This window comes from Eutrigla gurnardus (genome assembly GCF_963514095.1).
Source record: "Eutrigla gurnardus genome assembly, chromosome: 15".
In the NCBI taxonomy this organism is placed as follows: Eukaryota; Metazoa; Chordata; class Actinopteri; order Perciformes; family Triglidae; genus Eutrigla; species Eutrigla gurnardus.
Genome location: NC_139938.1, coordinates 18,680,720 through 18,708,317, shown reverse-complemented (window position 1 = coordinate 18,708,317; position 27,598 = coordinate 18,680,720). Strand labels below are relative to the sequence as shown.

The 27,598-nt window shown below is 40.8% G+C and overlaps 1 protein-coding gene across 2 annotated transcripts in view; it reads left to right on the top strand.

Moving 5' to 3' along the window:
• The window catches only part of dbn1 (drebrin 1), a 76,496-nt gene extending 51,159 nt beyond the window's left edge, over positions 1 to 25,337 (top strand). The window contains exons 2-15 of one of the 2 annotated variants that reach the window (XM_084029261.1): positions 4,691 to 4,746; positions 7,212 to 7,324; positions 10,291 to 10,365; positions 11,643 to 11,786; positions 12,122 to 12,199; positions 12,332 to 12,483; positions 13,905 to 13,962; positions 14,828 to 14,884; positions 14,971 to 15,085; positions 16,871 to 16,999; positions 21,776 to 21,898; positions 22,411 to 22,883; positions 22,958 to 23,057; positions 23,274 to 25,337. In XM_084029261.1, coding sequence (XP_083885387.1) covers positions 4,691 to 4,746; positions 7,212 to 7,324; positions 10,291 to 10,365; positions 11,643 to 11,786; positions 12,122 to 12,199; positions 12,332 to 12,483; positions 13,905 to 13,962; positions 14,828 to 14,884; positions 14,971 to 15,085; positions 16,871 to 16,999; positions 21,776 to 21,898; positions 22,411 to 22,883; positions 22,958 to 23,057; positions 23,274 to 23,329 — 1,729 coding nt within the window. In that variant the 3' untranslated portion in view covers positions 23,330 to 25,337. The remainder of the gene's footprint in view (positions 1 to 4,690; positions 4,747 to 7,211; positions 7,325 to 10,290; positions 10,366 to 11,642; positions 11,787 to 12,121; positions 12,200 to 12,331; positions 12,484 to 13,904; positions 13,963 to 14,827; positions 14,885 to 14,970; positions 15,086 to 16,870; positions 17,000 to 21,775; positions 21,899 to 22,410; positions 22,884 to 22,957; positions 23,058 to 23,273) is intronic. The other variant, XM_084029262.1, reaches the window with a different exon arrangement.
• Positions 25,338 to 27,598: the final 2,261 nt, after the last annotated feature.

The following is a 27,598-nucleotide window of genomic DNA, read 5'->3' as shown; positions in this document are numbered from 1 at the left end:
GCTACATGTGTGTGACCATCACATATAGAAGTGTGGTGCTACACGTGTGTGCTACATGTGTGTGTGACCTTCACATATAGAAGTGTGTGCTACATGTGTGTGACCTTCACATATAGAAGTGTGTATGCTACATGTGTGTGACCTTCACATATAGAAGTGTGTGCTACATGTGTGTGACCTTCACTTATAGAAGTGTGTGCTACATGTGTGTGACCATCACATATAGAAGTGTGTGCTACATGTGTGTGCTACATGTGTGTGACCATCACATATAGAAGTGTGTGTGCTACACGTGTGTGCTACATGTGTGTGACCATCACATATAGAAGTGTGTGTGCTACATGTGTGTGAGCTTCACTTATAGAAGTGTGTGCTACATGTTTGTGAGTTTCACATATAGAAGTGTGTGTGCTACACGTGTGTGCTACACGTGTGTGCTACATGTGTGTGAGCTTCAGGGCCGCCACTGTTCATTTGAAGTGCGAGCTTCTGTCTGATCACAGGAAAGATGTAATATTCAAGTTTAAATTCACGTTGCCTTAAGTATCAGCGCTTTATTGGCACATGGGACATTGAGAGATCTGTAGAAGTGTTTCTGAACAAATAATAATCATGATGAAAAAACAATCTGGTGAAGTAATTTCTTTTTTGTTTCCTTTATTTTTTTTCTTGAATTGTTGCTAGGCAACTACCGAATAAGTGCTTACCTTAGCCTAACCAAAAGCGGTCTGGGTGTCCATGTTTTTGTGCAAGTTTTTGTCTGATTGAGAATTCACTTGTACTTAGCCCCGCCCCCTCTGAGGTCATCTCTGATTGGACAAGATGTCAACGGCCAAACAGCCGAACTTGTGGCTTCAAAATAATAGTTTGTAAACCAATATATCAACGTCACGGTGACTACGATCACTTCTCATATCATCTCATTTATGTCACCTGATTTCTTCCTTTGCTTCCATTGGACAAGAGACGAGAGATCAATCGTGATGTAAACAAACTGATCAGCTCATTGATTGAGACAAAGCTGTGTTGTTTTTAAATGACATGTCCTGTTTAAAGGACAGATATTGGTGAAGGTCGGGGGTGATGACCTCATCACGTGTGATGAATTGGACTCATTTAGTTCTCCCTCATTATTCCTCTTTCATCCTGCTGCTGGCTGTTTGCTCTTCCTCTTTCCCTCCTCTTCCCCCTCCCACTCTTCCTCTTCTCTCCTTCCTTTCCTTCCTCCTCTTATCTCTTATCCTCTCCTTCTCCATCCTTCTCCTTCTGTTCCTCATCTTCTTCCTCTTCCTCACTCGCACATCTCCCACATCACCCCTCGTCTTCTTCATTTCCCTCTTCCCTTTCCTGTCCTCCCTCCACTCTCTCCTTGTCTTCCCCTCCATCTTTCTTCCTCCTCTTACAGTGGCATGCTCACACTACGGGGATGTTTCTAGGTCATGGGGGCTTTATATGAATAATAAACAGCTGTCTGCTTTAAAAAGAATTATTTATAGAGCATCGACCGAGTGAATGAGACTCACAGTCGTCTTTTTTTTTTCACCCTGCTGTCTCTATTATCTGTCATGTTTTTATATCCTGACTCGGAATAAGTTAATAATTGTTCATATTTTGTCACGAGCGACTTGAAGAAGCTGTCTAGTTCGCTGTCATGGTAGAGAAGTTAAAATACAGCCTGATTTAAAAAAAATATATATGAAGTATCATGTAATTATAGGAAAAGACAGTGTTGCCATTTTTAAACTAATTTATTTATCTTTTTTTATGTATGATGACCTCATTCAAGATTTGTTTGTTTTTGCACTAAAAAGCATAACTAAAGCTACAAAAAAAGCTAAAAAAAAGGCGTGTCTTAAATGAATAAAAAAATATATAAACACAAAATGTAAAGTCATACCAGAATGTGTTAAGAGTTTAAATTATCCGTATATTATCATGAATCACTATTATTTTGAGCATTTACAAGCTGTAAACATGACAAACATTTGCTTATTTACACATCAGGCAGGCAGGAACCAACGTTATCATATATTTGGAATCGTGCTTCTGACCACCTGATACATGTAAATCTGATATTCACTCTCCTTTTAGCTCTCGTTTGGTCTTCCTTAGTTCAGTATTAAGTATATTAGCTGCCACTTTGTTCGCCTCCTACTCCCTAACCTTTGCCGTTGTGCCGGTCGGTGCTGAGCAGATTTTTACAGCGTATTATTTTGCTGATATCCGCTGGTTTGTGGCTGATGAATGATCTTCTGTAAAAGAGGATTGATAAATGGAGCTGATTGCAGAAGAGGAGATTTTTTTTTTGGTGATGAAATGTGCAGTCTGGCATGGAAACAGAGAGAGAGAGGGGGGGAGGGAGAGAGGGAGAGGGAGGGAGAGACAGAGTTTTGGAATCAGAGAGTGACTCGGCAGAAACAGTTCGGGTGGAGGAAGGGGAGATGAGGTCAGCAGAAAGTCAGACGGTGGCCAGACTAAAGCTTCAAGCTGAAACAGCGTGAGGTCATCTGTACTGGTAATACCCACCGCAGAAAGACAGGCAGGCAGGCAGACAGACAGACAGACGTTTACGATGATGCATGCAGCTGGGAAATAAAAATCCCTCGTTTAACAAGAAGCTTTAACACAAATGAATCCTCCCTTAAAGTTTACAAACGCCACATTCATTTAAAAGCACGATTATATCCGTTTAGATACACTGTGGAACGGTAAGCATTACATGTCATGTCATTTTATTTATTACGTTATTTTTCATAAGATAATGGATTTTTGAGGATGTGTCTCGTAGCAAAATGAAGCAAAAAATAATCAACAAAACCCCCCGTGACCTGCTGAAACTACCTGCAGTCATATAGAAGGAGACTCAAATATGAAGTAATTTTGTTAAAAATATCTTCCGGTTGTTCAGGTGGTGGTTTGAGGTCCGAGCGCTTCGTTCCAGGACATTTTATGACCATTGTTTCATTAAAGGGAACTACCTCTTCAACCTTGCAATAGCTCTCTTTTAAATGTGGACGTTGTGACTCTACTAACGCTGACTTTGCATTCACCACCGTCGTCATAGAAACCTCGACCTCCATCAGGACAAGCTGAAAACATTGTGCATGCAATAACGTCCCACCATGTAATAACTAGACAAAAGCTGCATTTTTGTAATAAAACAATAAATTATAACTTCTTTTCTATTTTCTGAGTAGCAGTTTATCTGATGAGGATAATTTTATAGAAACATAAAGATCACTTACATTTAAAAGACACAGAAATACAAAATTTTCTTTTTTTTGTTGATTGAGAGTTTTATAGGGTTTATATTTTTTTCACATAATCTTCAATAATCTACAGTGCACTGCTCTCTAGTTTATAATCTCCTGTTTAAAGCCCTGATAGATTAAAGGGTAATTTCTTTTAGCTCAATCCCAGCATGAATGTAATATGAAGAAACATCAATATTATTTGATGGAGATGAACGCCATGAACACCTTTATATACTACCGCTGGTGGAAAATACACGTCTGTACTTTCTGAGCTACTTGTGCTACTCGACTATCTCCATGGTAACTAATATGGCTAGAGACTTGTAGTTTTATTGTAATAAATTCACCCTGACCTGCAGGTTAACTGCTTTCACGGCGGGTCAAACTGTTTTTTTGTAATCTGGTGATTTCTGCCAAACTGTAATCTGTCACCTTCGTTTAAACTTGGCCGAAGAGGTCAGAGGTGTCTGCGTGTGTGTGAATGCATTTATAATTGATTTTATATAATGCAGTGTGTGTGTGTGTGTACTGTGTGAGTGTACTCGTGTCTTTTGTGCTGGTAAAAAAAAAAGGAGCAACAGAGGTCAAACTGAGGGAGAACAATTGTTACTGTGTGTGGGTGTGTAATGTGTTTCAGCCTTTTATGTTTGTGCAGAACAAAGTTTTTCACCCGGGAAGAAGGAGATTCTGTCTGAGGACTTGGACCTATAATAACTGCATGCATGTTACAGCTCCTCCTCCCATATAATAGTGTAATAATAAGTTCTTCGGGACTGAGAAGGATGCACTTATGATGAATCATCTGCTCTACGTCTTGTTCACAGTAAAGGTTGAATGGAATTCACTGCAATTCACTTTTGGCCTGGACGTATGAAATGTGCTGAGTCATGCTAGCAGTGCTGTGAGACTCCACTTTGGGCACTGCAAGCTAACTAGGTCAACGCTAACATCTGCATGCTCACAACATCTTAGCATGCTAGCATCAGCTAATTAGCATGCTGACATTCTGGCATGCTCTGTGGATGGATATTTGGATGACGATATATATTTTTTTAGCAGACATTCATGGTTCGCAGAGGATGAACCCTCGAAAATGTTGGTTGTTTCGGACAAAACTTACAAAATATTCCCATCAGCCAGCTGTAGGCTACTTTGTCGAGCGCTAATTAGCTCATGCTAACATGCTAAACAAACATTTTGAGTGTTGCAAACATGCCGATGTTAGCATTTAGCCCTTGCTAGCAGGGCTATCGACTTCTTAATGGATTAAAATGAGTATGGAAACGTATAAATCCAGAATATATATCGCCTTTAAGTCAGATTTGTGACTCGTGTGGTTGAACAACAACACAATCTGCTTTTCTGCCTTCGTAAACATAAACCGCATGATGATGTAACGTAGATTAATGTGTTATTCCTCTCTCTCGTTCCTACAGGGCCTTGTACACATATGAGGGCGACGGCAATGATCTGACACTGGCATCATCAGGAGGTAAGTTTATGTGTTTTTTTTGTTTTGTTTTGTCATCAACCTCTCTCCGATGTGGCGTCTCGCTGTTGTCGTTCTCTTTAAGGCTGCTGAACGCGGCTGCCGACTGTTTAAGCTTGTGTGTCGCCAGTTTTAGTTGATGAGCTCCCTTAGGTTTCAGCCGCCGCAGCTTTCGTCGTGAGGAAATGATCTCGTTGTTCGTCTCCTGATTGTGTGCGGAGCCGGATTCATTATCCCCACAGTTAATGACGCGCTGCATGATCATTACAGCTTAATGAGACTCCTCCTTATTTGATGCACAACGGGGTCGTCATGCTTCCTCCCGCTAACGGCATCATTGCATCACGGTATGAGAGAATTAACAAATTTACTGGAAGGACTGTAGATTTCCCAAATTTTGTGATGATTGTAACACGTCCCTATTATAAATAATGCCGTAACTCTTCCTCTATATCTTAAAAACTGGGCTTTGTTCTGAGGCATATAACCAATGGGGTAATGAGTACTTCACAATTAAGTTAATAATGAATGCACAAATAAGTGTTTAATAGGTCATTAACAACGTGGTCCAATAGCGTTTCAATATCCTGTAGTTAACGTTTCTGCTTTGGGAGGAAAAGTGCAAAAGCCAGCGTTTTTATTCGTCCTGAAAAACAGTTTTCCAGTCATAGAAACGTGAAAAACAAAGAAGAAGAGAAGAAAAGTCATGCAAAATCCTGGTTCTTTTACATTTTTTTATGTATTGGTAGTCCATATTGCCATCTGTGCTCATATTAACATTTAAAAGGTTGTTTATGGACTAGGGTGTTTCAAATAGGTTGTTATGTTGTTGCTGTTGCTATGGCAACAAGTCCCGTCACGTGGTAGGTAGCGCAAGCAGTTTGGATGCCATTACAACTCAAGGCAACCGAAACTCTGTATAATGCAAGTTACAATATCCTTCAAATGTAAACATTAGATACGTCTGCCATAACTTTAACAACAACAAAAACACAGGAGTCCTCAGGATAATTAAACCATATTATAGTTTTGTTGTAAACATCCTTTTAATGAATTTCATCTTTGTTTCTTTTAAACGATTTGGTCTGTTTGGTAAAAGCAAAAGGCTCATTAGCTGCTGTCGCCCTTTAAGAGGCATTAATCCACTTACTGAATTAATCAAGAACAAATTCAGAAAATTAACTCATTTTTAAATTGTTAAACGTTTCATAAGCTTTTTACTCTTTTGCGTCAGCTCGCCATTAGCAGAGCACTTGACCTCCTATTTTAAGGATTGACTGTAATACACCATGGGAGTCATACTTGACTTCTCTCTCTTTTAAATGAAAGAACCGGATTGTACTTACACTTTTGGTTTCGGCCAGCCTCGGAAAACGGGAGTGTGGATGTAGTTCGAGAGCTGGTCTCGTGGTTTTACTCCTGAATATATTAAACAAAAACGCTGATCACAAGTGAAGGATCTGCATCAATGATGAAGAGCCACGTCTGCTGGCGGTGGTGTTTCTGTTTCCCATCATGCTCGGCGATGTGAATATGAGACGTGAATATGTCAGCGGCGGCGGTGAGGAATGCCTGTAAACCTCAGAGTGATCCGTCTGTCGCCTCCGAGCTCAGAACAAGCAGCTCATGTTTGTGTGTTTACAAATGTGTGCGTATGTTGTCATCCGACGCTGCGCTGAGAAAACCAGAGAGCAGCATCAGAAATCCCAGCAGCCCTGAACACAACGCCGCTGATCTGAGGCGTTCAGTAACGGCGTTAAGTAAAAGTAGCAATAAGAATATGTAAAAACACATAATCATTCAAAAATACTAATATACAAATGTGTATTTTGCATCAAATCCAGATGTATTAAAGCACATTTTTACTTTAAGTATCGTTAAGTAGAATATATATTGTTGTATATTATTAGTAGTAATTGGTAGTATTTGCATATGTAAACAACTTTTCATTAATCATTTTATTTATTTTCCTCGTATTGCTGTATTTTCATTGTATTGTTACCACCTTGTATTGCAATTTTGTACCAAAGGTGCTATATAAATAAATAAATTAAGTTTATTAGTAGTATTAGAAGGAATCAGACTTGACTTAAATGTTGCTTTCCTAACTTTTTAAATAGAAATGAAACAAATACGTTGATATAAATTCATTATATTTGAAATAATAACCAGCAACTTGGTAAAAAATGAATTGCAAATCAACAGGATTGTAATTCAAGTGGCAAACTATTTTAATGATGCAACAAATTTAAATTTAAACAGTACTGTCACTGATACCAATATTGGTGCATCTCAACCTCAAAACAAAAGCTCATTTATCGGATTGTACGATCTTGGCAGAGTTACATTAATTAATTAATTAAATCTTGATTGCTTTCTTTCCTGAGTTAATTATTTTGTTAATCTTTTACCAGTGTTTCTATATTTTCTAAGTGTAACAGAAACATTCCTGTTGTTCTGTGGTGCAGGCGGCGGTCTGCCAGAGATCACGCTGACCTTTGACAACGGCGCGGTGATGTACGGTTTCTGCAGCCTGAAGGAGCCCACCGCCAGTCTGCCACGATACATCCTCATCAACTGGGTGAGTCTCCGGGTCGGGGGGGGATATAACGTTACACCAAACACCCCAGGCAAGAGTACTCAAAGGGATTAAAGGGGAATATCAGAGACATTAAGGGCCACAGCACATTTTTAATATAACCGTTTATTTCTCAAAGTGCCGTGTCAGCGACCTGAATCCAGGTTTTGTCTCACATCAGCTCTGTTATCGGTCGACTTTCTCTCCTGCAGTTTAACGCTGCAGTCGTGCAGTACGAGTTCACTTTATTACACCTGTACAGTCTAAAGCAATCCAAAAAATCCCCTATTCTGCAATAAAGTACTATTACAATGTTTTTGAGACCAAGAAGGAGCTTTGAAATGAATTTTCTATAGTTGGCGATGTAGCCGTCAATCAAACCTGAAACTGTCGGTGACTGAAAAAGTTAATAAAAGTTTGTCTACTTTGAAACTTTAAATGACAGCGTACGAACTTCCCACGAATGTACGCATTTTTTTTCCAAAGTAATATATCACAATAGGTGTTCATCTTATGTGTGTTTATTGATCGGGGCGGTTGGGCTAAGATGCTAGAGGTAGCTTTCACTTGTTGTCATAGCAATGGCAAACATCCGGTGTTAGCGGAACCAAGCAACTTGTTTATATCGGCTATGACAACAAGTGAAAGCTACCGCTAGCATCTTAGCCCAACCACCCCGATCAATAAACACACATAAGATGACATTGATTTGGCCTCATATAAATAAAAGCAACAATAAGCATCAACATCATCACCCTAAGGACCTTAACGAGGCTAGTTAGCTAGCATAAATGCCGGTCGTTAGCATCGTAACAAACTCGCAAATTTGCGACTTTATAAACTTGCAAATTTGTAACTCAAACTGTTTAAAAAGCATGTTTCAAACAACCAAGCTTTACTTGGAATAACAATGAAATATTGCCGCTCACTGGAATTATCAGGAAATTCAAAATCACTCTCAACAAATCAGGTTGATATTTTTCTGATATTTTTCGGGTGGGTTCATGTAAAACATGGTGGACTTGTTTATAATCCGGCTCGGGTTGGTTCGTCCCGACGACAGCCTCCGACGGAGAGAGTGATAGCATTTAGAAACAGTCTGAGTTCACCTGAGAGCTTTGAGATTGAATGTTTTACTCAGCAGCAGCAGCAGCAGAGCCCCGAGTAAGAGCGTCTGCATAATGAGTGTTGAGAGAGGAGGCGGAGGGCTTTAATGGAGAGACGAGAAGGAGAGCGGTGGAATTAAGCCCCGCTCACCTCGAAATTACATTCATATGCCACTAATTTGTTTTGCCGATTCCGTTTCTGAGGGAAATGTAATTATGTGCTTTTCTTTCTTTCTCATATTCTCTAAATTCTGTTTATAAACTGTTAAATTGCAATAAAAATGTTCCAAAATAATAAGATATTTATTGTATTTACTGATAAATAATTTAAATTATTTTCTTGTTATATCTACTTGTAACTACAGCCTAATCTGGGTGGATGTACTCCTCCAGGGGAGATGTGATGAACTACTCAGTGATTTTAATCCCGACCATAATATGTACAGCTGCAAGCCAGTTACCTGTTTTTAAATTGTTTTATTTGTTTTAATGCATTTACACAATAAACTTGTTTGGGCTCAGGAAAGGAGTTGGTTTAAAATAGTTAACAATAATGGTATAGCTGTGAAAGCAGCCGTGTACAGATTATTTGTCGGTGCTACAACTTCGAGGCTCTCTTAAGGTGGACCGACCTTTTAAGATGGACTTCCTATTGAGTGAAAAAGTGTTTTTCCTCTCTTTTTAAATGTAAAATATTTCTTTTAACTGTTAACTGTAAAAATTAACAGTTAAAAGTCTTTGTGTAAAATAAGTTAATTATGTGTACAAAAATTGAGTTAATAAGTCAACATTGACAACAAACTGTAGTCTCCTGGGTGAAAGTCCTGTGTTTGTTTGACTCGTCCACCATCCCAGACTTCCTGGCTCTGTACTACTAAGGATGTTTTGGGTTTATATTGGAGGGACACTGAACCTAGGGTCTGTATTTGACGGGTCGGGGGTCACAACGGGTCGCAGTATCAACCTCTACCACCTCCCAGGACCCGCTGTCCTCAAACAAACGCACCTCCGGTGGAAAATATGGTTTGCACTGTGAACAAAATCCCAGCAGCAATTACATTCCCACCAAATGATATCTGGCAAAGGCACTTAGCTGAATATAAGAGTAGTACGAGAAGTGGTATGGAGGATGATGGGGGGGCACGAAACCTCAGGACTATGAAACATTAACGAGTTTGTACCGGGAAGTCGCTGTGGACCTTTTTAATATTAAACCAAGACCACGACGTTTCCCCCTAAACCTTAACCGAGCGCTGTGAGACATAAAATATGTAACCGTAAAGGAGGAAGTGGAATATTTAGTCGGGTTCGTGGTTTGTGTCAGAAAGGTTCACGGAAACCGTTGTTGATAAAACGATAATGACCAAACCGTGGCAAAAAGGTAGAATATAATTGGATTGCAGTGAAAGAGGAGAATGAGGGGTCCTTCATTATGTAACACGGACCAAACCAGGCTGTAATAGACACAAAAATGTATCAAAAATGAACAAAAAATAAGTCTTAAACATCCGAGTCCATCTCTTCTTCAGTCGGACACAAACTGATAAAGTGGTTAAATAATGTCTCGGAGATCAAACTGCCGTCGGTTTCTTTTCCTCGCTGTAATTGCCGCTCGCTGCGTTTGCTTTGTGTCGGTCTGAATGAGCCGTGATTACTGGAATGACATCCGGCTGGTTATATAGTCGTATAAGTGAACGAGACCACGGCTGAACAAAAGGGCCCTAATGAGACGGGGAACGAGGGGGGGAACCATCATCGGCTTCCGTTTTGATCGTTCAGAGTGAAATCTTCTTTTGCATCCTGCAAAAAAAAAAAAGCTCACAATCTCCTCTCAGCTGCTTTGCGTCTTTTCCTCCCTCTCAGGTCGGCGAAGACGTACCGGACGCCAGAAAGTGTGCCTGTGCCAGCCACGTCGCCACCATCGCAGACTTCTTACAGGTCAGACCCTCGACCTGAACATGAATCTGTGTTTCAAACATGTGTTCTGGTTTATCCTTATTAGCGTCTGCTGTAGCTTTGGAGGACGTGTGTCATACCCTGGTTTCTGGAAATAAAACACAAATATGTAAAGAAGTGATCATTAGCTCATACTTTACTGGAAGACTCACATTGTTATTGTCCTCTTCCTGATTGGTTTGTTTCCCCTGTATCTGGCATTGTGCAGCCCTGCTGTTTCTTCCCAGACAACAATACAGTTTGTTTCCCACTGAAGCGTCAGCATACATCACAATGCCCCAAAGTTCGAAATGAAGCTGGAAATACAAGGTTTTCAGAGTGCTAGGATGTTCTTTCCTGATAATTAAACATAACCATATAAATTATGTTGTTGTGCATGTTTTATTTAGCTTTTTTAATCTTTTAAAAGTGGTCAGAATGTAGGAAATAAAGCCTCGGAGACTCAAATCTGTCTGCATATGCAGAATCTGAGATCATGCAGCTTATTTCTGTTGAGTAGTATTGACCAGCGGTCCACGTGGAGAGCAAAAGAGCCTTAAGTCTATATGATCTAATGCAGCAGACGTGAAGTGATCGCTTGTTTCATAATCTGCTTTATATCTCCGTCATACGGAACGTTTTAATATTCGTCTGTTTCCAATCAATTCTCTGTGGAAAAAAGGAAGCTACAACCCATTCAATGTGTAGGAGGATCAAGAGTGTGTGTGTGTGTGTGTGTGTGTGTGTGTGTGTGTGTGTGTGTGTGTGTGTGTGTGTGTGTGTGTGTGTGTGTGTGTGTGTGTGTGTGTGTGTGTGTGTGTGTGTGTGTGTGTGTGTGTGTGTGTGTGTGTGTGTGTTACTACAGAGTATATCATACGAGCCATTCAATCACATTAAAGCTGTCAGAAATGAAATTGGATACAATCTAGTGAGACTCTGGCATTGAATAAAAATAAGAAAATACGTTTTTATCTTTTTAATCAACAAGATGGGTTTATTTTATTATTATTACCATTTTACACCATAATGAGACACAGTATCGTCAAAGCACCGATCTCAGTTTACATAATCCGAAACGTTATAGGGTTGAAATAATACTTGAAATATTTAACAATTCAGAAAAGTGCTTTTGAAACACTCACGCAACCTCAGATTTAACATTTTATGAAGACGTAAAAACAACAACTAAACATAACAGACATTCATTGTGTGTGATTTATGAATGATTCATATTAATAATAAGAGATTAATGAGCCCCTCTGCCCCCCCCCCCCCCCCAGGGTGTGGAGGTCACCATCAACGCCAGCAGTTTGGAGGACATCGACGCGCTCGCCATCGGGCAGCGGTTGACCAACGGGACGGCGGCGGTGGCGAGTCCAGTCATGAGCCGCCTGAGAACCCGGGAGGAAGAAAACCCAGATGTGGTAGAATATAATCTGTGCTTTTAGACATTTAAGTACAATTGTAATATTGTATATATTTATGCATTTGAAAGAGCGAGATTTTCAGTTTATTTGACGACTGTCAGTTAAAGTTAGTTTCTGTATTCACGTCTGAAAGAGGAATGTGTCTTTATGCTCTTCGTCATCTACATAAACGATGAGTTATGTCATTTTCATAGAGTCGGCATTTAAAGTTGACAATTCTCAAAATTCAGAAGGGCAACAGCATGTTGAATCTCCAAATTTCTTGTAAATTTCCTCTTTTTTTTTTGCAATAATAAAAACGTTTGTATGCGTCTCTCTCTCCGTGGATGCAGGGCACCGTGTACGAGAAGACCAACGCTGAGGTGGAGATGAAGAAAATCAACCGCGAGGAGTTTTGGGAGCAGGCCAAGGTAAGAAAACCAGGAATGGATTATGTGACAGAGACCGGGATGGGTTTCATCCTCCACATCTCCTATTACTGATGTGCCTGGCAATCACAATTTCTTAGAATGACATTTCTGTTTTTCTGTGTTGCTGTCCAGCGTGAGGAGGAGGTGAGGAAGGAGGAGGAGAAGAAGAAGGCAGCGGAGGAGCGGCAGCGCTTCGAGGAGGAGCGAATGGAGCTGGAGAGGAAAGAGCAGGAGAGCCGAGAGCAGCGGTACCGCGAGAGGGAGCAGCAGATTGAGGAGCACAGGCGAGGAAACACCCAACGTCACAACGTCACAGCATCACAACATCACAACGTCACGTCACAGCATCACAGCATCACAACGTCACAGCGTCACAGCATCACAACGTCACAGCATCACAGCATCACAACGTCACAACATCACAACGTCACAGCATCATAACATCACAACGTCACAACATCACAACGTCACAGCATCACAACATTACAACGTCACAGCATCATAACATCACAACGTCACAACATCAAAACGTCACAGCATCACAACATCATAACATCACAGTATCACAACATCACAACGTCACAGCATCACAGCATCACAGCGTCATAACATCACAACGTCACAGCATCACAACATCACAGCATCATAACATCACAACGTCACAGCATCACAGCATCATAACATCACAACGTCACAGCATCACAGCATCATAACATCACAACGTCACAGCATCACAACATCACAACGTCACAGCATCATAACATCACAACGTCACAGCATCACAGCATCACAACGTCACAGCATCACAGCATCACAACATCACAACGTCACAGCATCACAGCATCAAAGCATCACAACATCACAGCATCACAACATCACAACATCACAGCATCACAACGTCACATCATCACAACATCACAGCATCATAACATCACAACGTCACAGCATCACAGCATCAAAGCATCACAACATCACAGCATCATAACATCACAACGTCATAACATCACAGCATCACAACATCACAACATCACAGCATCATAACATCACAACGTCATAACATCACAGCATCACAACATCACAACATCACAGCATCACAACATCACAGCATTACAACATCACAGCATCACAGCATCAAAGCATCACAACGTCACAGCATCATAACATCACAACGTCACAACGTCACAACATCACAACGTCACAGCATCACAACGTCACAGCATCATAACATCACAACGTCACAGCATCACAGCATTACAGCATCACAGCATCATAACATCACAGCATCACAGCATTACAACATCACAACGTCACAGCATCAAAGCATCACAACATCACAGCATCATAACATCACAACGTCATAACATCACAGCATCACAACATCACAGCATCATAACATCACAACGTCATAACATCACAGCATCACAGCATCACAACATCACAGCATCATAACATCACAGCATCATAACATCACAACGTCATAACATCACAACATCACAAAATCACAGCATTACAACATCACAGCGTCATAACATCACCGCGTCACAGCATCACAACATCACAGCATTACAACATCACAGCGTCATAACATCACCGCATCACAGCATCACAGTGTCACACCATCACAGCATCACAGTTTGGAAAACTTCAGGTGTTTCCAGGTGTGCGGAGTGTCGTCTGATCTGTGTGTTTGTGTGTGTGAGGACAGGAAGAAGCTGCTGGAAGAGGAAGAGACCAAAGAGAGGTTGCGGAGCCAGACCGCCATGGTGAGTTCCTGCTGCGAAATGAAATCATTGATCATATCTGCGTCTGTGAGAAGTTTCTCTGGCTTCTTGAATGTTTTCAAAGCATCACTTTCCTTCTTAAAATAAATACATGCAGTTGTGGTTTAAATGTGTCACGCTGACAAAAAAATGAAATCAATTTGTCTGACGATGGGGTTTCTGCTTGAAGGCAGTGATTATACGCTGCAAGTGCTGTTCAGTGTGTGTGTGGTTTCTATTTTTCTCATCTTGCAATCAGTCGCCCGCTGCGTCGCCACACAGCTGTCATATTTCAGCCCATCTTCCGAACGCCTCGGTCTCCATCCTTCGTGGCGAGTTTGATTCCCTTGCTCGAGGGACGTTGGGTGTTGGAAGCGGGGGGAGAAACCGGCGGGTTGTCAACTACCGAGCGGAATGATCTCAACCCCGAGGAATCTCCATCACCGTTTCTCAGAGAGTCTAACTGAACCTCGACGCTGCTTTTTTTTTTGCTGTTTGACAAAACGTGGAACAAATTTAATTCTCAAGCAACTATTTTTCATCAGCGAATGACGTTAAATCATCACACAAACTGCTTAATGAGTGAGATTTCTCAGTTTTCTCAAGAGAAAAGGATGCCTGAGAAGATCCTTAACCCTAGAACACTATATGTTACAGTTAGGTACCCGCTAAAATTAGTGGAAAAATTAGGGAATCATTAATTAAACATTCCTAAAAAATAAATAACTTGTTCCTGGGACTCCCGTGAAGTAATTTGCCTTTCCCTGTCCCTGCCAGGGGAAATGTTAGTGTTCTAGGCTTAAAGTCACAACAACGCTGACCAATCAGGATGCTGAATCATCACATAATTGTTTATTCTCCTCGGCAGGCAGCAGAGCTGAGTCTCGACGACCTCAACCTGGACAAGAAGGAGACCGAGGTGGAGGTGAGCAGCTCTCCTCTCCTACTTTCCTGCAGGATTCATCTCGACAACAAACCAATCCCGACTGCTGTGTTTCTCTGCGTCTCCAGGAGGCGAAGGCCATCATCGCCCAGCGCTCGGGAAACCCTCGAGAGTTCTTCAAGCAGAAGGAGAGAGCCATGACCATCAGCGTCGACACCTCGCCCGTCTCCGTCCACAGGACCGGTAAACACTCTAAAAAACTCCATTTCTCAAGACAAAACTGTAATAAAAAGAAAAAAAGAGTCGAGAGGAATGAACTAATGAGAGGGGAAACTTACTGGAAGTGAACTCTGAGGCTGTTATCCATTAAGAGGCTTACACCGATGTATTCTGCATTCTGGTGAAACCTGGAAACAAGTTAAATACATCATTTACAAAACATCTTTCCAGCCGCAGACTCGAACCGGGACGGGGGATGTTTTCACGCCACAGAGAACGGCAGTAAACACATTATCTGGTGCTTTTTCTCTGGGGAGGGTTTATTATTTTCTACTCCGAAAGCAGATGAAGTTTATTATTAAAGCACAGCTCAGTATTTCCATTTTACGCTAGGATTACATGACACAGTACTATGAATCTAGCCGCTGTAGTAGTATTCAAAGTTAAATACCACTTCTTCAATAAGGATAAAAACAGGATATGATATATTAGCTATATACTGTGTATTAGATACTTAGCTGAAAGTGCTTTTCGGCTGTAAATCCAACAACGTTGCCAAGTTCAGGCATGAAGATCCTCCGTTTTCTGTCCTGGTTCTGTGTGAAGTCCGTGGTGGAGGAGGAGGGTTCCTGACGTCTGAAGTTCAACATGTCATTCATCTCCTCCGCTGCTGCTCCCTTTCAGACCACACCTTTTGATTTGATGTTTTCAGAGATGCTCATTTAACCAGGAAGAACGAGGAGAAAGCTTTAGGTTGGCAAGCTCTCTCCCTCTCTCTGGTCGGCTGCTGTTGATTTTAATTTTAACTCACATGGTCGCATGATGGTTTGTGTGCAGCGGTCGTGTTTTGTCGTGGTCCTGATCTCAGTGGCGATGATGTCACTTCCTCTGGGGAAAAAAACACTTTTCTTATCATTCTTATTTGTCGTCTCCTTGATTTTCTTCCTTAAAATCCGTCAGGTGTTTCATCTGAGACGAGAGGAAACTCTGTTGATGTAATATTACTGGTAGATTCAATTTTTAATGTGAAAGGCAATAAAATTATAATCTTAATGAAATGTTTTAATACAGAGTTTGGATCTGAGAGGTAAAAACAAAAATATATATACGCTGTTACCCATAAAGTTTGAATATTTTGTTTTCAGACTCATATATATATATATATATATATATATATATATATATATATATATATATGATTATTATTGTAACTTAATATGATCTTCTTTAGTAGTGTTAATGACTTCATCGTGGAGCCATTAAAGCATCATGTGTTCAATAAAAACAGGAGGTTCACGTCATCTAATCAGAATGTTGAGAATCTGCTGGTTAGAATTCAACGGAGGATAATAAACACAAACAAGTCCGTCAGCATTTCCTTTCGGCCTAACTTGCATGCTCTCTACAGTCAGTTTGTTAAAAGCCGCACTAACCACTTTTCTTTCTTTCTCTCTTTCCATCTTTCTCTTTCTTTTTTTCCCCTGTGGGTTTTTCTCCTTCTTCCACCTCGTCACCCGTTTGACCCCTCCATCCTCATTCCTTCCTCTTGTTGATTTATTCACCCTCTCATCATTTTCCTCCTTCACCTCTCCTCCACATGGGACACCTTTTCCCACAATCCTCTCTGCTTCCTCCTGTTTCCTCTGGGCCTGAACTTCTGCTGTCCTCCTCCTCCTCGTCTTCCCGTCTCGTCCACCTTCCCGTCACCTCTCTGTCCTGTCGCGTGGCTTTGTGTCCCCGTCATGCATCTGTGTGTGTGTGTGTATGTGTGTGTGTGTGTGGCTTTCGTGTTCGTCTCCGAACCGCCAGGCCGCTTGGACAGCCCGTTCTTGAGGCAGCAGCACAGTCCCAGCAGCCCCAGTCCGACCCCCCCGCCCCGGGGGGCGTCGCCCCTCCGCACCTCGCCACACGCACGGACGCAGCCCGCCGCTGCAGCCGGTAGGTACAGCACAGAACCGATAAACAGCAGCAGAGAAGACCCCCATCCACCCCCCACCACCACCCACCACCCAACACACACAGACAAGGAAGAGGCTGAAGTCGTAACAAGAGGATGAAACTGCATGTGGACACACTTCTAATATCCTGGCGTTTTCATTGTGTCGACATCAAACGATCAAATTAATCCTTTATTAATATTAAAAGATGTCGAGGGATCAGAAACCTTCCTCAGGAGAGTCGAAATACCAACAACAAATTTGTGCAGTTAAGAGAGTTTTCTCTTAATTTTCTCAACTATCAGTAAAAAAATGTCAGATTTAGGATCAGAATGTGAAAAAAAATTCTAATTTGACTTACAAGTGTTCAACTGTTTCTCTATTGTAGCTTCATTAACTGCCATTCAGTGTTTAGAGAATATTTCTACAACCTTCTTTAACCTTTCCACTCTTTTCTCCTCCTCAGTTACACTTTAGGAGCTCCTTTAAGGGCAAATCCTTTATCTTAACCAGGATCTTGTCTTAACTCTAAGGGGAAATTCTTAGAAAACATCACAGTTATCTTCTTAGTCAAACTCCTCGTGAATATGGATATTAGTGTGCAGGTAAACCTCCAAATACTCCACATCTGTAAAATGTTCACTTTGAATTTGGAAGACGAAAAAAGAGGAAAAAGGAGTTTTGTTTAATAACATATTTGTGATAATTATTGAGGTCAGCTGAGACTTTATTATTTAGATTCCTGGTTTATGAAGTCCACATGCATTTTCATCATTTCGGTATTCAGCACTTAATCTTCATGCTCCACTCATCAACTTTACCCCTCAAACCTGCCCTCCCTTCCCCCGGGACCAAACCGAGACGTTCATCTCCAAATTACTTCTTTACGTGATATTAAAGTAGATGATTCGCATATTTGAACTGACTTATGTTGAAGGATATTTCTGGTGATATTTTATATTTTTCTTCTTGTCAACAAATCCCATAAAAGACCCCCAAATCAACAACGAGCCACAGAAATCCAGATCACTTGCACGGGACAAACACAGGACTTTCACCCAGGAGGCAGCTCTTCCAGTAAATCCAAAAGGAATGGCAATTTTTACAGCAATGTTGTTAAAATATATATTATCTATTTCTCATTTATATCTTTCTTATTTCTTATTTATATATTCCTTTCCTATTTATTAATGTTAGCTCCAGTTTACGTTACTATTTTTAATACAAAGCGGGATCTTTTCTTGACGATCGTTTCCAAAAGTATTTTTCTGGGGACCGACTTTTTAAAAAAAGGACAAACCATCATGACCCAGTTCACAATATGTCTCATCTATAAATCAGGAGAGGAGCAACGTTGTGCCCCTGCACCAGTTTTACTGCTCGTTCTATATCTTGAATATGTTGAATTGACAAAACAGCTTTTTTGAAGAAAATATGAAACAACTCTTTTTTTTTTTTTAAAGTTAAACTATATATTTATATTTTTTATTAGTTGTTGAAACCATGAGATTGGAGCCACATACAGGAAGTTAAAGTGCTGACAAACAAACTAACACTTTTTATTGTTGACAGCAGGAAGAATATAAAATAATGCCAAATTATCCTTTACACACAGTTTATAACCAAATAGAGCAACAATTAAACTTAAATAGTCAGAAAAGGCAACTAAACCTGCAGTTTCGTGTGTTTTTTTATACTTAAAGGCCTCGTGTCTGTACTTTGTTCCACTTTCAGAATATTAAAAGTAAACCCCTTTTAAAGTTGTTGTTATAATAAGCCCAACACGCTCACGACCAGTAGGTAATAAAATATCCTTTATGGCTGTAAAACCATAAAGCTGTTTGTCGGTTTGTGTCATAGATGTTGAGTCTGTCGCCCCGCTTGAGTCTTCACCCTTCAAATGTCGTCCAGTCGGCTGCTGATGTTGAATTATTTTTGTAAATGTTTGTTTGTTTTTATGATTCTTTATGATCTTAAACGAGCAACAAGGTGGTTTTTACTTCTCGCAGGGAGACAGCTGTTACTTTAACTGCAGAATCTCACTGGTTTTCTGTCACCTCCCTCCTCTTCTGATCCTCAATCTCATGCTTCTTCTGATCCTGGATCTGCATCGCCTCCCTGCAATCACACACACACACACACACACACACACACACACACACACACACACACACACACACACACACTCCTGCTGCTTCTTTCGACCCCGGCCGACTGACTGTGAGTGTGTTAACTGTATGTGTATTTGTGACGTCGCCGAGCCGCTCGTCGGTCGCCACCGCTCGTTTGTTGGCCTTTGCCTTGAATATGGATCTTTGCCCTTTTGACCTCTGTGGAGTCGATCTGGTCGCCTCTTCCTGTTTGAAGACCATAACGGTGATTCTGTGTGTTTTAGCCCCATTTAACTGCAAGAACCAAACACCTGCAGCTTTGAGTTTTACCTTTTCTTTGAAGAAACTGACATCTAAGACTTGAAAAATCAAAGCCTGAGAGACAGATTTCTGAAATATAGTTTTCATTCATGTAGCTACTGGGCTACACAATCATGCAGACCACCTTTATGCTCCACAGTGTGTGTTATTGCATGTCTGGTCATAGATATTCTGCTGCGTGGGCAAAGAACCGGTTCACCCCCCAAGTTCCTTTTAAGCCTTTTTCTTTAAATCTCAAAGGGTATTAACAATCTTCCTATATGAGTAAGCGATCAAGTTTTATTAAATGCTTCTTCCAGCAGTTAGCCTGGATCCTTTCAGAGACTTTTGATCATGAGGTGAACTGGAGAACCCACCAAGTCCTTTTTGAACGGGGTCCCGCCTCTCTGTGATCTGGTTCATTGTGCTCACGTCCTCGGGGAAATCTGGTTCTGGTTTCTGAACCAGATCCGACTCCCCAACAAGCATGAAATCATCAAAAGTGATGGTGGAAGTGATTCTCTGGACTAACTTGTCGCCGTGGTGATGTTTGTCATAACGAGTTGTGTGTTTCCATGGATACGGCATTGTGACTTGTGACTCGCCCACACTGTGTCCGTGCGCATCGCTGGCTTCATGAGTGAATGTTCAGACACGTGACAGCAAGTGTCACATGTCAACTCCACCCAGTGGTTGTTGCATACTGATTCTGACTAAGACAGGGTTGCTAAGTGTCAAACATTTGGCATTTAAAAAGCAAAGCAACAAAACTTAAGAGTGCACAGTCATGCTACTGCACATTTGCTAAATGCTGACATGCTGATGTTTACAAAGTCTAATGTCAGCATTTGCTAATTTAGCACTAAACACAGCTGGAGCAGATGGAAACGCCATTACTTTTATAAATATTTAGATATAACCCAAAGTATTTGGACATATTGAAAAAGTCAGAGGTTCACCAAAGTCGTTAGGAAACATCCTGAGGGGAACATGAACGTCTGCACCAAATTTCAAGGCAATCCATCCAAAAGTTCCTGAAACATTTCAATCCAAACCACAAATATTCACTTCATAGCCGCTCTGGATCTGGGAGGAAAATCAGGGTATCAGCAAAGTCTTTAGGGTACATCCTGAGGGGACCATGAGAGTCTACACACATCTGTGTGCCAGTCCATCTTGTAGATTATGACGTATTTATTTGGATGTGTGAAAAAAACAAAACAAAGAAACCCTGAATTGCTGGTGGCACTAGAAGAAAAGTCTGGATCCCCAAAGTCATTTTGATCCGTTTGGCTGATCGGTCCAGACTAAAATCCCTCAACAGTCATCAAAGTGAACCAGCTGATGTGCAGACATCCGGACATCAGACTTCCATGTTTTTTAAATATTGGACCTCAAATATTACAAGTTCTCACTCTTTCACATTGCTCTACACGATGTCTGTCAAAATAAAAGTCAGAATGTGATTAAGGAGCTCGGTCATGACCAACCATCAAGTCCCGTCCGTGAAGACTCTGATGCGTCGTGTTGTTGTTGTCTGTTGCTGCTGTGATGTTGTGCGCTGCTGTTTGTGTCGGAGTAACACAGAGTGTGATCCGAGAATCAGAATATCGGAGAATATCCTTTTCATTCAGGATACTTTAAAAGAAGAGGAGTCTCTTATTTTGAAGGCAGAAAGAGTGAGATTCCTCCATTAGCCCTTTTTAGATTTTTTTATGTTTTATTTTTTATCTCAACATGTCAATACATATACAAAAAGTGTCCCACAGAAAACCAAATATCACACAACTAGAAAGCATAGAGATATGTGAAGAAAATTAGTTTTGACATAAAAGGAGTGGGAAGAAGTATACACTTATTTAATCCCACCGCTTCTCCATAATTCATATCCTCTGTCATACATACAGTATATTTTATTTAATATTTTTCAGTGATTTCTCTATTGCAATTAATTCTCATGTTTCTCGCATATTCAGTAAATTTGACCCAAAAAATCAAGCGTATTGAGATAGTTTAGTATCCAAACAATAAATTAATTCAGAATTTAAATAAAATAAATAAATAACATTTATTGATCAGTTCGTTTTTGTGGAGGTTGACACCCAGAAACGTCCTGAAATAAAATAAGAAAATACAGACACACACTTCAAGTAGAAGTGATGAATGAGAGGGATTTTGGTTTTTACAGAAATCTTCCTGCCTTTGAAGGAGACTTATTAGAAAAAGATGAGCCTTCATTAATCCAAATGATAATAATGATTGAAACATTCTGTGTTACAGAAGATCAACCCATCTGGTTCATGAGTGTATAGTTGTGTTGCCGTAGAAAGACTTGTTTTTAGCTCCGTGCCGTTCTGTCCCTCCAGACGACGACGACGATGAAGCAAGCACAGAGCGCAACACGGCCGCCGTGTCGCCCATTCCTAAAATAGTCACCACGTCCATCAAAGAGGACTTCTGCAGCGAGGAGGACAGCAGGGACGAGTGGGGTAAGAGTGGAAGTGTAATAGAGTGGCGAAGTCCCGCCCCTTCCGCTAGACTCCCATGGGACCTCTGAGATCGTAAAAAATGTATGGGTCGATCATTAAAAAAAAGGCGCAAATTTGCGAGTTTATTTACGATATATTTATGCTAGCTAACTTACAATGAATGTAAGCATTTATTTTTCTAATTAATACATCACAACGTGTGACAACGCCTCGTTTAAGGTCCTTAAAGTGATGGCTGTATTGTTTGGTTTTTATTTCTATGAGGCCAAATTGTCATTTTATGGGTGTTGATCGGGGGGGATTGGGCTAAGATGCTAGTGGTAGCTACTTGTTGTCATAGCAACGGCAACATTTGGTTAGCGGAACCAAACCAACTTGCTTATATCGGCTATATAAATATTTATAAAGTGGCAAATTTGCCACTTTTTTCCTACATTATGCCATCGTGAAAGTGAGACAATCATCTCAGGACTTTGTTATTCAATTGGTGTTCTGATTATTTTGTTCACCAGATTCGGCGCCAAAGCAGGAGCAGCAAGCGCCGGTCCAGGAGTCGGCGCCCACCAAGCCCGTGCAGAGCGTGGCCCCGCAGGCCCGCGACGCCTCCGGCTTCTCCGTGTGGGAGTCTGGGACCGACAGCCTGGTCAACCTGTGGGACGCTCCCCCCGACTCCTCCGGGTCGCCCAATCTGGTGGACCTGGTGGACGGCGTCCCGCCCAGCGGCGCCATAACTGCCGCTCCCGCCACTGCCGGCAGCGGCAAGCCTCAGCCCCTCCTCAGCTTCGACGAGATGATGGACGCCACCTTCAGCACGGCCACCGCCGCCGAGGACGACCCCGCCAGCCTCGTGGACGTGATGGGCTCCGACCAGATGACCCTCAGCTACCAGCATGCACTGCAGCACGCGTCCGGGGAGGGGAAGGAGCTGGAGGATGGACAGCGGCTGATGACCAACGGGGAGACGCTGCTGAAAGAAGGGACTCAGGTCCGAGAGGTTCATAACACTCAAAATGATGTTTCCTGTCTTTTCCTCCTGTTAATAGTTGTCTGTTTCTACAGGCGAGTGAGGGCTATTTCAGCCAATCACAGGAGGAAGAATTCGGCCAATCAGAGGAGTCCTCGGCTAAACCTGCACCTGTCTTTTATAACAAGCCACCAGGTGAGATACTTCTGTCTTTGTTGTCCTGAATATGATAATTCCATCAATGTCTTAATGGTCATATCACTGCTTTTGATCAATCATACTAAACACTTCCTGCACAGTTTTTCAAATTAAAAGTGCTATCAGCTGAAAGGTCACAAATTAGTTTCTATTATTGTGTCCACATTTTATATCCACGAGGGTAAATGTGTTTGTGTTTTCCTGCGTGCTCAGAGATTGACATTACGTGCTGGGACACGGACCCCGTTGTCGACGACGATGACGACTAACCGGCCAATCAGACACCAGCAACAGGACCAAGAGGAAGTAGGAAGTGCGCTTCATGAAGAAACAGATTTTTTTTTTCTAAAAAAAAAAAACACAAACAAAAAAAGTAATAATAATAACAAATATTGCATCAAAACTACTTCTGTATTATCTTTTAGAGGAAAACAAAACAGTAGCCAAGAGGAAATTAAAAAAAAAGATGGGGTTTGAGTTATCGTTAAAGACGGTTTGAAGGCTCAGTTATGGGGTTGTTTTCTGTGTTTGTTATTTTATTTATTTGTTTCTTCTTTTTTTTCTTTGCTATGCAGACGTATTAGCTAGGAGGGGGGGGGGGGACTTTTGTTTTTGTAAATGATTTATTACACATTAACGTAGCGCACTGCTGCATATTAGAGACAATGAAGGCCGGGATGTGGCAGGCAGCCGACGCACCTAGTCTGCAGTGCTTTATTAATAATAATAATAATAATAACACCCTATAAAACTAATCCAGCGGATAATTACAGCTGCCATGTGTAACTTCACTCTCTCGATTCTTTTCTTACCTCTTTTTTCACCTCCCCCTCCTTCCTTCTGCCTTTTTCTCCACAAGTATTCACCTCTGCAAGTCAGTTAATCTTGTATTTAGTTAGTTTTATTTATTCTGGTGTATCTGAACTTCCTTCTCGAAAACAGCCGACGGGACCCCGAAGAAAAATCAAATCTATTCTCAAGATGAATTTCAAATTCCGGCTCATTTTATTTTTTTGTATGATTTTTAAGACTGAATTCAAGATTAAATGGCTTGTGAATCTGGTTTCTTTCATTCTCGGTGTACTTTTATTTCTTCTTCTGCCTCCTTGTGGATGAACCCGGCTTCTCAATCCCCCCCCCCCCCCCCCCCCCCACACACACACACACACAAAATAATAAAAAAGCTGTCTTTTTGCATCTAATGTAGATGAATATACTGTAGATATTTTTCCAATGTTGACAGTTTTGTAGGAGAGTTTGGCTTTATGGTAATAAACCACCTTCAGCTTGTGCACAGTAGAAAATGAAAAAGTGAATCCTTTATATGATGATTCTGAAACTTGTCCAAAAAAGCTAAAAATAAGTTGTTTTCACCAGTCCTTTCATAATGTGGGCACAGCTCCTGTTTGGGAGGACATTCAGCCTTTTCCCTAATTTTTTTTTTTTTTTTTTTTTAAAGATGAATGTTAATTTCTGGCAGTTATGCCTCAGTGCTCCACTCAGTTAGATCCTGGATAACAGGAGGGAGGGTGGGAGAAAACTTGGTCACCTGAGATATTTTACATTTTTTAATTTTGTTTTAATCTGCACGGAGAACCAGATATCCTAATTTATCATGTCACCGCTGATCTGAACGTGTCAATTTTATTTATAGAGGCCAAAAGTTCACAGAGGGATCTGTTCACTGCCAACAATCAATACATCTATTATGTGAGTAACATCCCCAAAAGTGCAATATCACCAGAACACCCCTTTAAGGCGTTTGTACTATTCCACTTAAAAAGCCATCAGAGGGTGACATCAACATTTCACCTCTCTGTATTATAGTTTAGCCGACGCCTGTGCAGGTGGGAGCCAATCACCACGCAGGACGAGACAACAAGAATGTGTCCAGTAGATGTGTGAAAGTAATTTCCTGATATCTGATCCTCCGCGCTGCTTAAAACGAAAAACATTGAAGTTGATTCTTAAATCCTTTCTGACCCGCGTCTGCCTGCCCGACTGCTTTTGTTCTGTGCCAACGCAAAAAAAAAAGAGAAAAAAAAGCACCATATGTATTTTATTTTATTTTATTTTATTTTTTGTTATGGATGCAATATTACGTTGCCATGGAAACTGGAGCGAGAGGTGGGCGGGAGGTTGTGTGTGTTTTTTTAATACCTGTCCAAAAAGTGTGCTAGAATTGATTTTCAGGACCTTTTTGAATATTAGCAACAACAGTGTTAGACTTTTTTTGCTGTACATTCCTGTAGAAAATAAAAACTCCTAGGCAATAACGACGTGTGTGTGTGTGTGTGTGTGTGTGTGTGTGTGTGTGTGTGTGTGTGTGTGTGTGTGTGTGTGTGTGTGTGTGTGTGTGTGTGTGTGTGTGTGTGTGTGTGTGTGTGTGTGTGTGTGTGCACATGACAGGAAGAGTTCGCTCACAGACCAGCTGATCCTGGTGTTAAGATGCTTTTGGGGACCCAGTTTGATTTAAACCTCTGCCAACATCCGCTAAACCCCGTTAAATCTGGTGAAATGAGACTCAATTAGTGAATAAATATGCAAATCTTGATATAATTATTTTTTCTCCCGTCATTCATATCTGTGTTGCCCACTTAGCATTTCTTTGGTATTTGCAGATTAAAAGAAATGTAGAAAGATTTTAAAAAGCAGACTGTTTGTACGCTAGAAATAAAAATATATATATATTGTAGAACAACATGAAATGTCTAAAAATGGAGAGACGACAGCTATCCCAAGAATATCAAAATATTATAGAAAAAGACAGAAATAATGAGCGTACAAAATAATCATATCCCTCAGGATGATGCGGTATATAAGTTAGTACGAGGTTGGAAAGGTGTTGATATCAACAGCAAGGAACTATATATTATTTTCATGAATATTGTATTCATGAATAAAAACGTTTTCTACACATCACCACCAACACAAACGTCTTGGTAAATAAGTGTTTTTAATTTATATTAATATAATATACTAAGAGTCCCTCTTTTCAGTGACCTCTAATGGCCCATATAGGAACTACAGATCGGATGACTAGAACCAAAACCTGCAAGGTGTTTTTATATTGAATATATATTGATGGCAGCCTTTAAAGGGTTTTAACTGATTTTTAAAAAAGAAAAGAAAATCTGTCTGAACCCAGAAATTTCTTGTTAAAGACATCATTGCTCAAAGAAAGAACGAGTTTATTTAAACCACAATGACATCAACAGCAGCACTCAACTAACGTTACATTAAAGTAACATTTCCTTGCAGTTCACATGTCCACCTCTAGATGGCACCATTGTATTTCCTTTCCACTGCTGGACGACCTCAGCATCGTTCTTTGGGGGATGTTTCCTCTCCTCTTCCTCTGCTGCCATGGACACAGTTATGTCACAATATACACATCTGTATTCTATGCTGCACTTTTAATTTCCCTGGTGTTTAGAAGAGATTTCCCAGAATGCAATTCTTCCAAAGCTGAAGAATGTATTACCTGCCAGCAAGGAGAGGGAACTATTTAAGATGTCTTCCTGTATCTCATGGCTACAGCGCTAATGTCGAGTTCAGCTGAACTCTCCCTCCGTTCACCAAGTTGCCATGGCAACGACCTTGAGGTCTATTAAATCTGATCATTTCTGTAATTCATCATTATGACAGAATTAACAGCTTTCAGGAGACGCTGAAGGTGATTCAGCTTTTTAAGGTCTCACTTCATTCAGGTTTCATAATTGTGTTTATTGTTAATGATTTTATATCTGCTCACATCTTAAACCCCTATTGTGCCAAATCATTAAATTACTTTTGGCTCACGGTTAATAAAATAAGTGCTCAGTCTCTAGTCAAGAAAAGAACATTTTCTCATTATAACACATATTTTATGATAGAAGATATTCCTAATACTGTGATGACACATTTTTCGTGTTATCACGCTGCTTTAATGAGAAACTTTCTGTTGGTCTTGTGTGAAAAAAAAATGTTGTGTATATTTTTGTCATATATGTACATTTTGGGCCTGTGGGCCGTTTTTTCACAGCCGGATGAAAAGCTCAGGTGTTACTAGGAGCAGTGGCTCGGCTCTCATTAAGTGTCCTGGCGAGTGACGGAGAGCCAGCATGCAACATTTGGACCCCAGATTGGAAGGCAAAAGCTGAATGGAATTCAGCCGCCATCAATTTTGATGATTTGCACCTGTGGTTTTCCTTCTGTGTCAAAGTCCAATCAGGATCAAGTCCAGCTCTCTCTGCTTTGAGCAATAAAGGTAAGTTAATCAATATATTATTGTCTTGTAAGTAGCTTTGACTTTTATTAATCAAGCACTGAGCTAAATGTCATCACCGATGCTAATATTGCTGTAAAATTGTGTCTTTGTACCTTTGATCATGATGGGCTGCAGCATTTTGCAGTTCTCACTCCCACACATTTAACCGTTTTAGTATAAGACTGTGAAAAGAAGTAAACGAACGTAGCTAGCCAGCTAGCGACCGAAGCTAACGACCATGTTGGTGACGTAAAAACTTGTTATTAATTTTACAATTCAAATTGGTTCA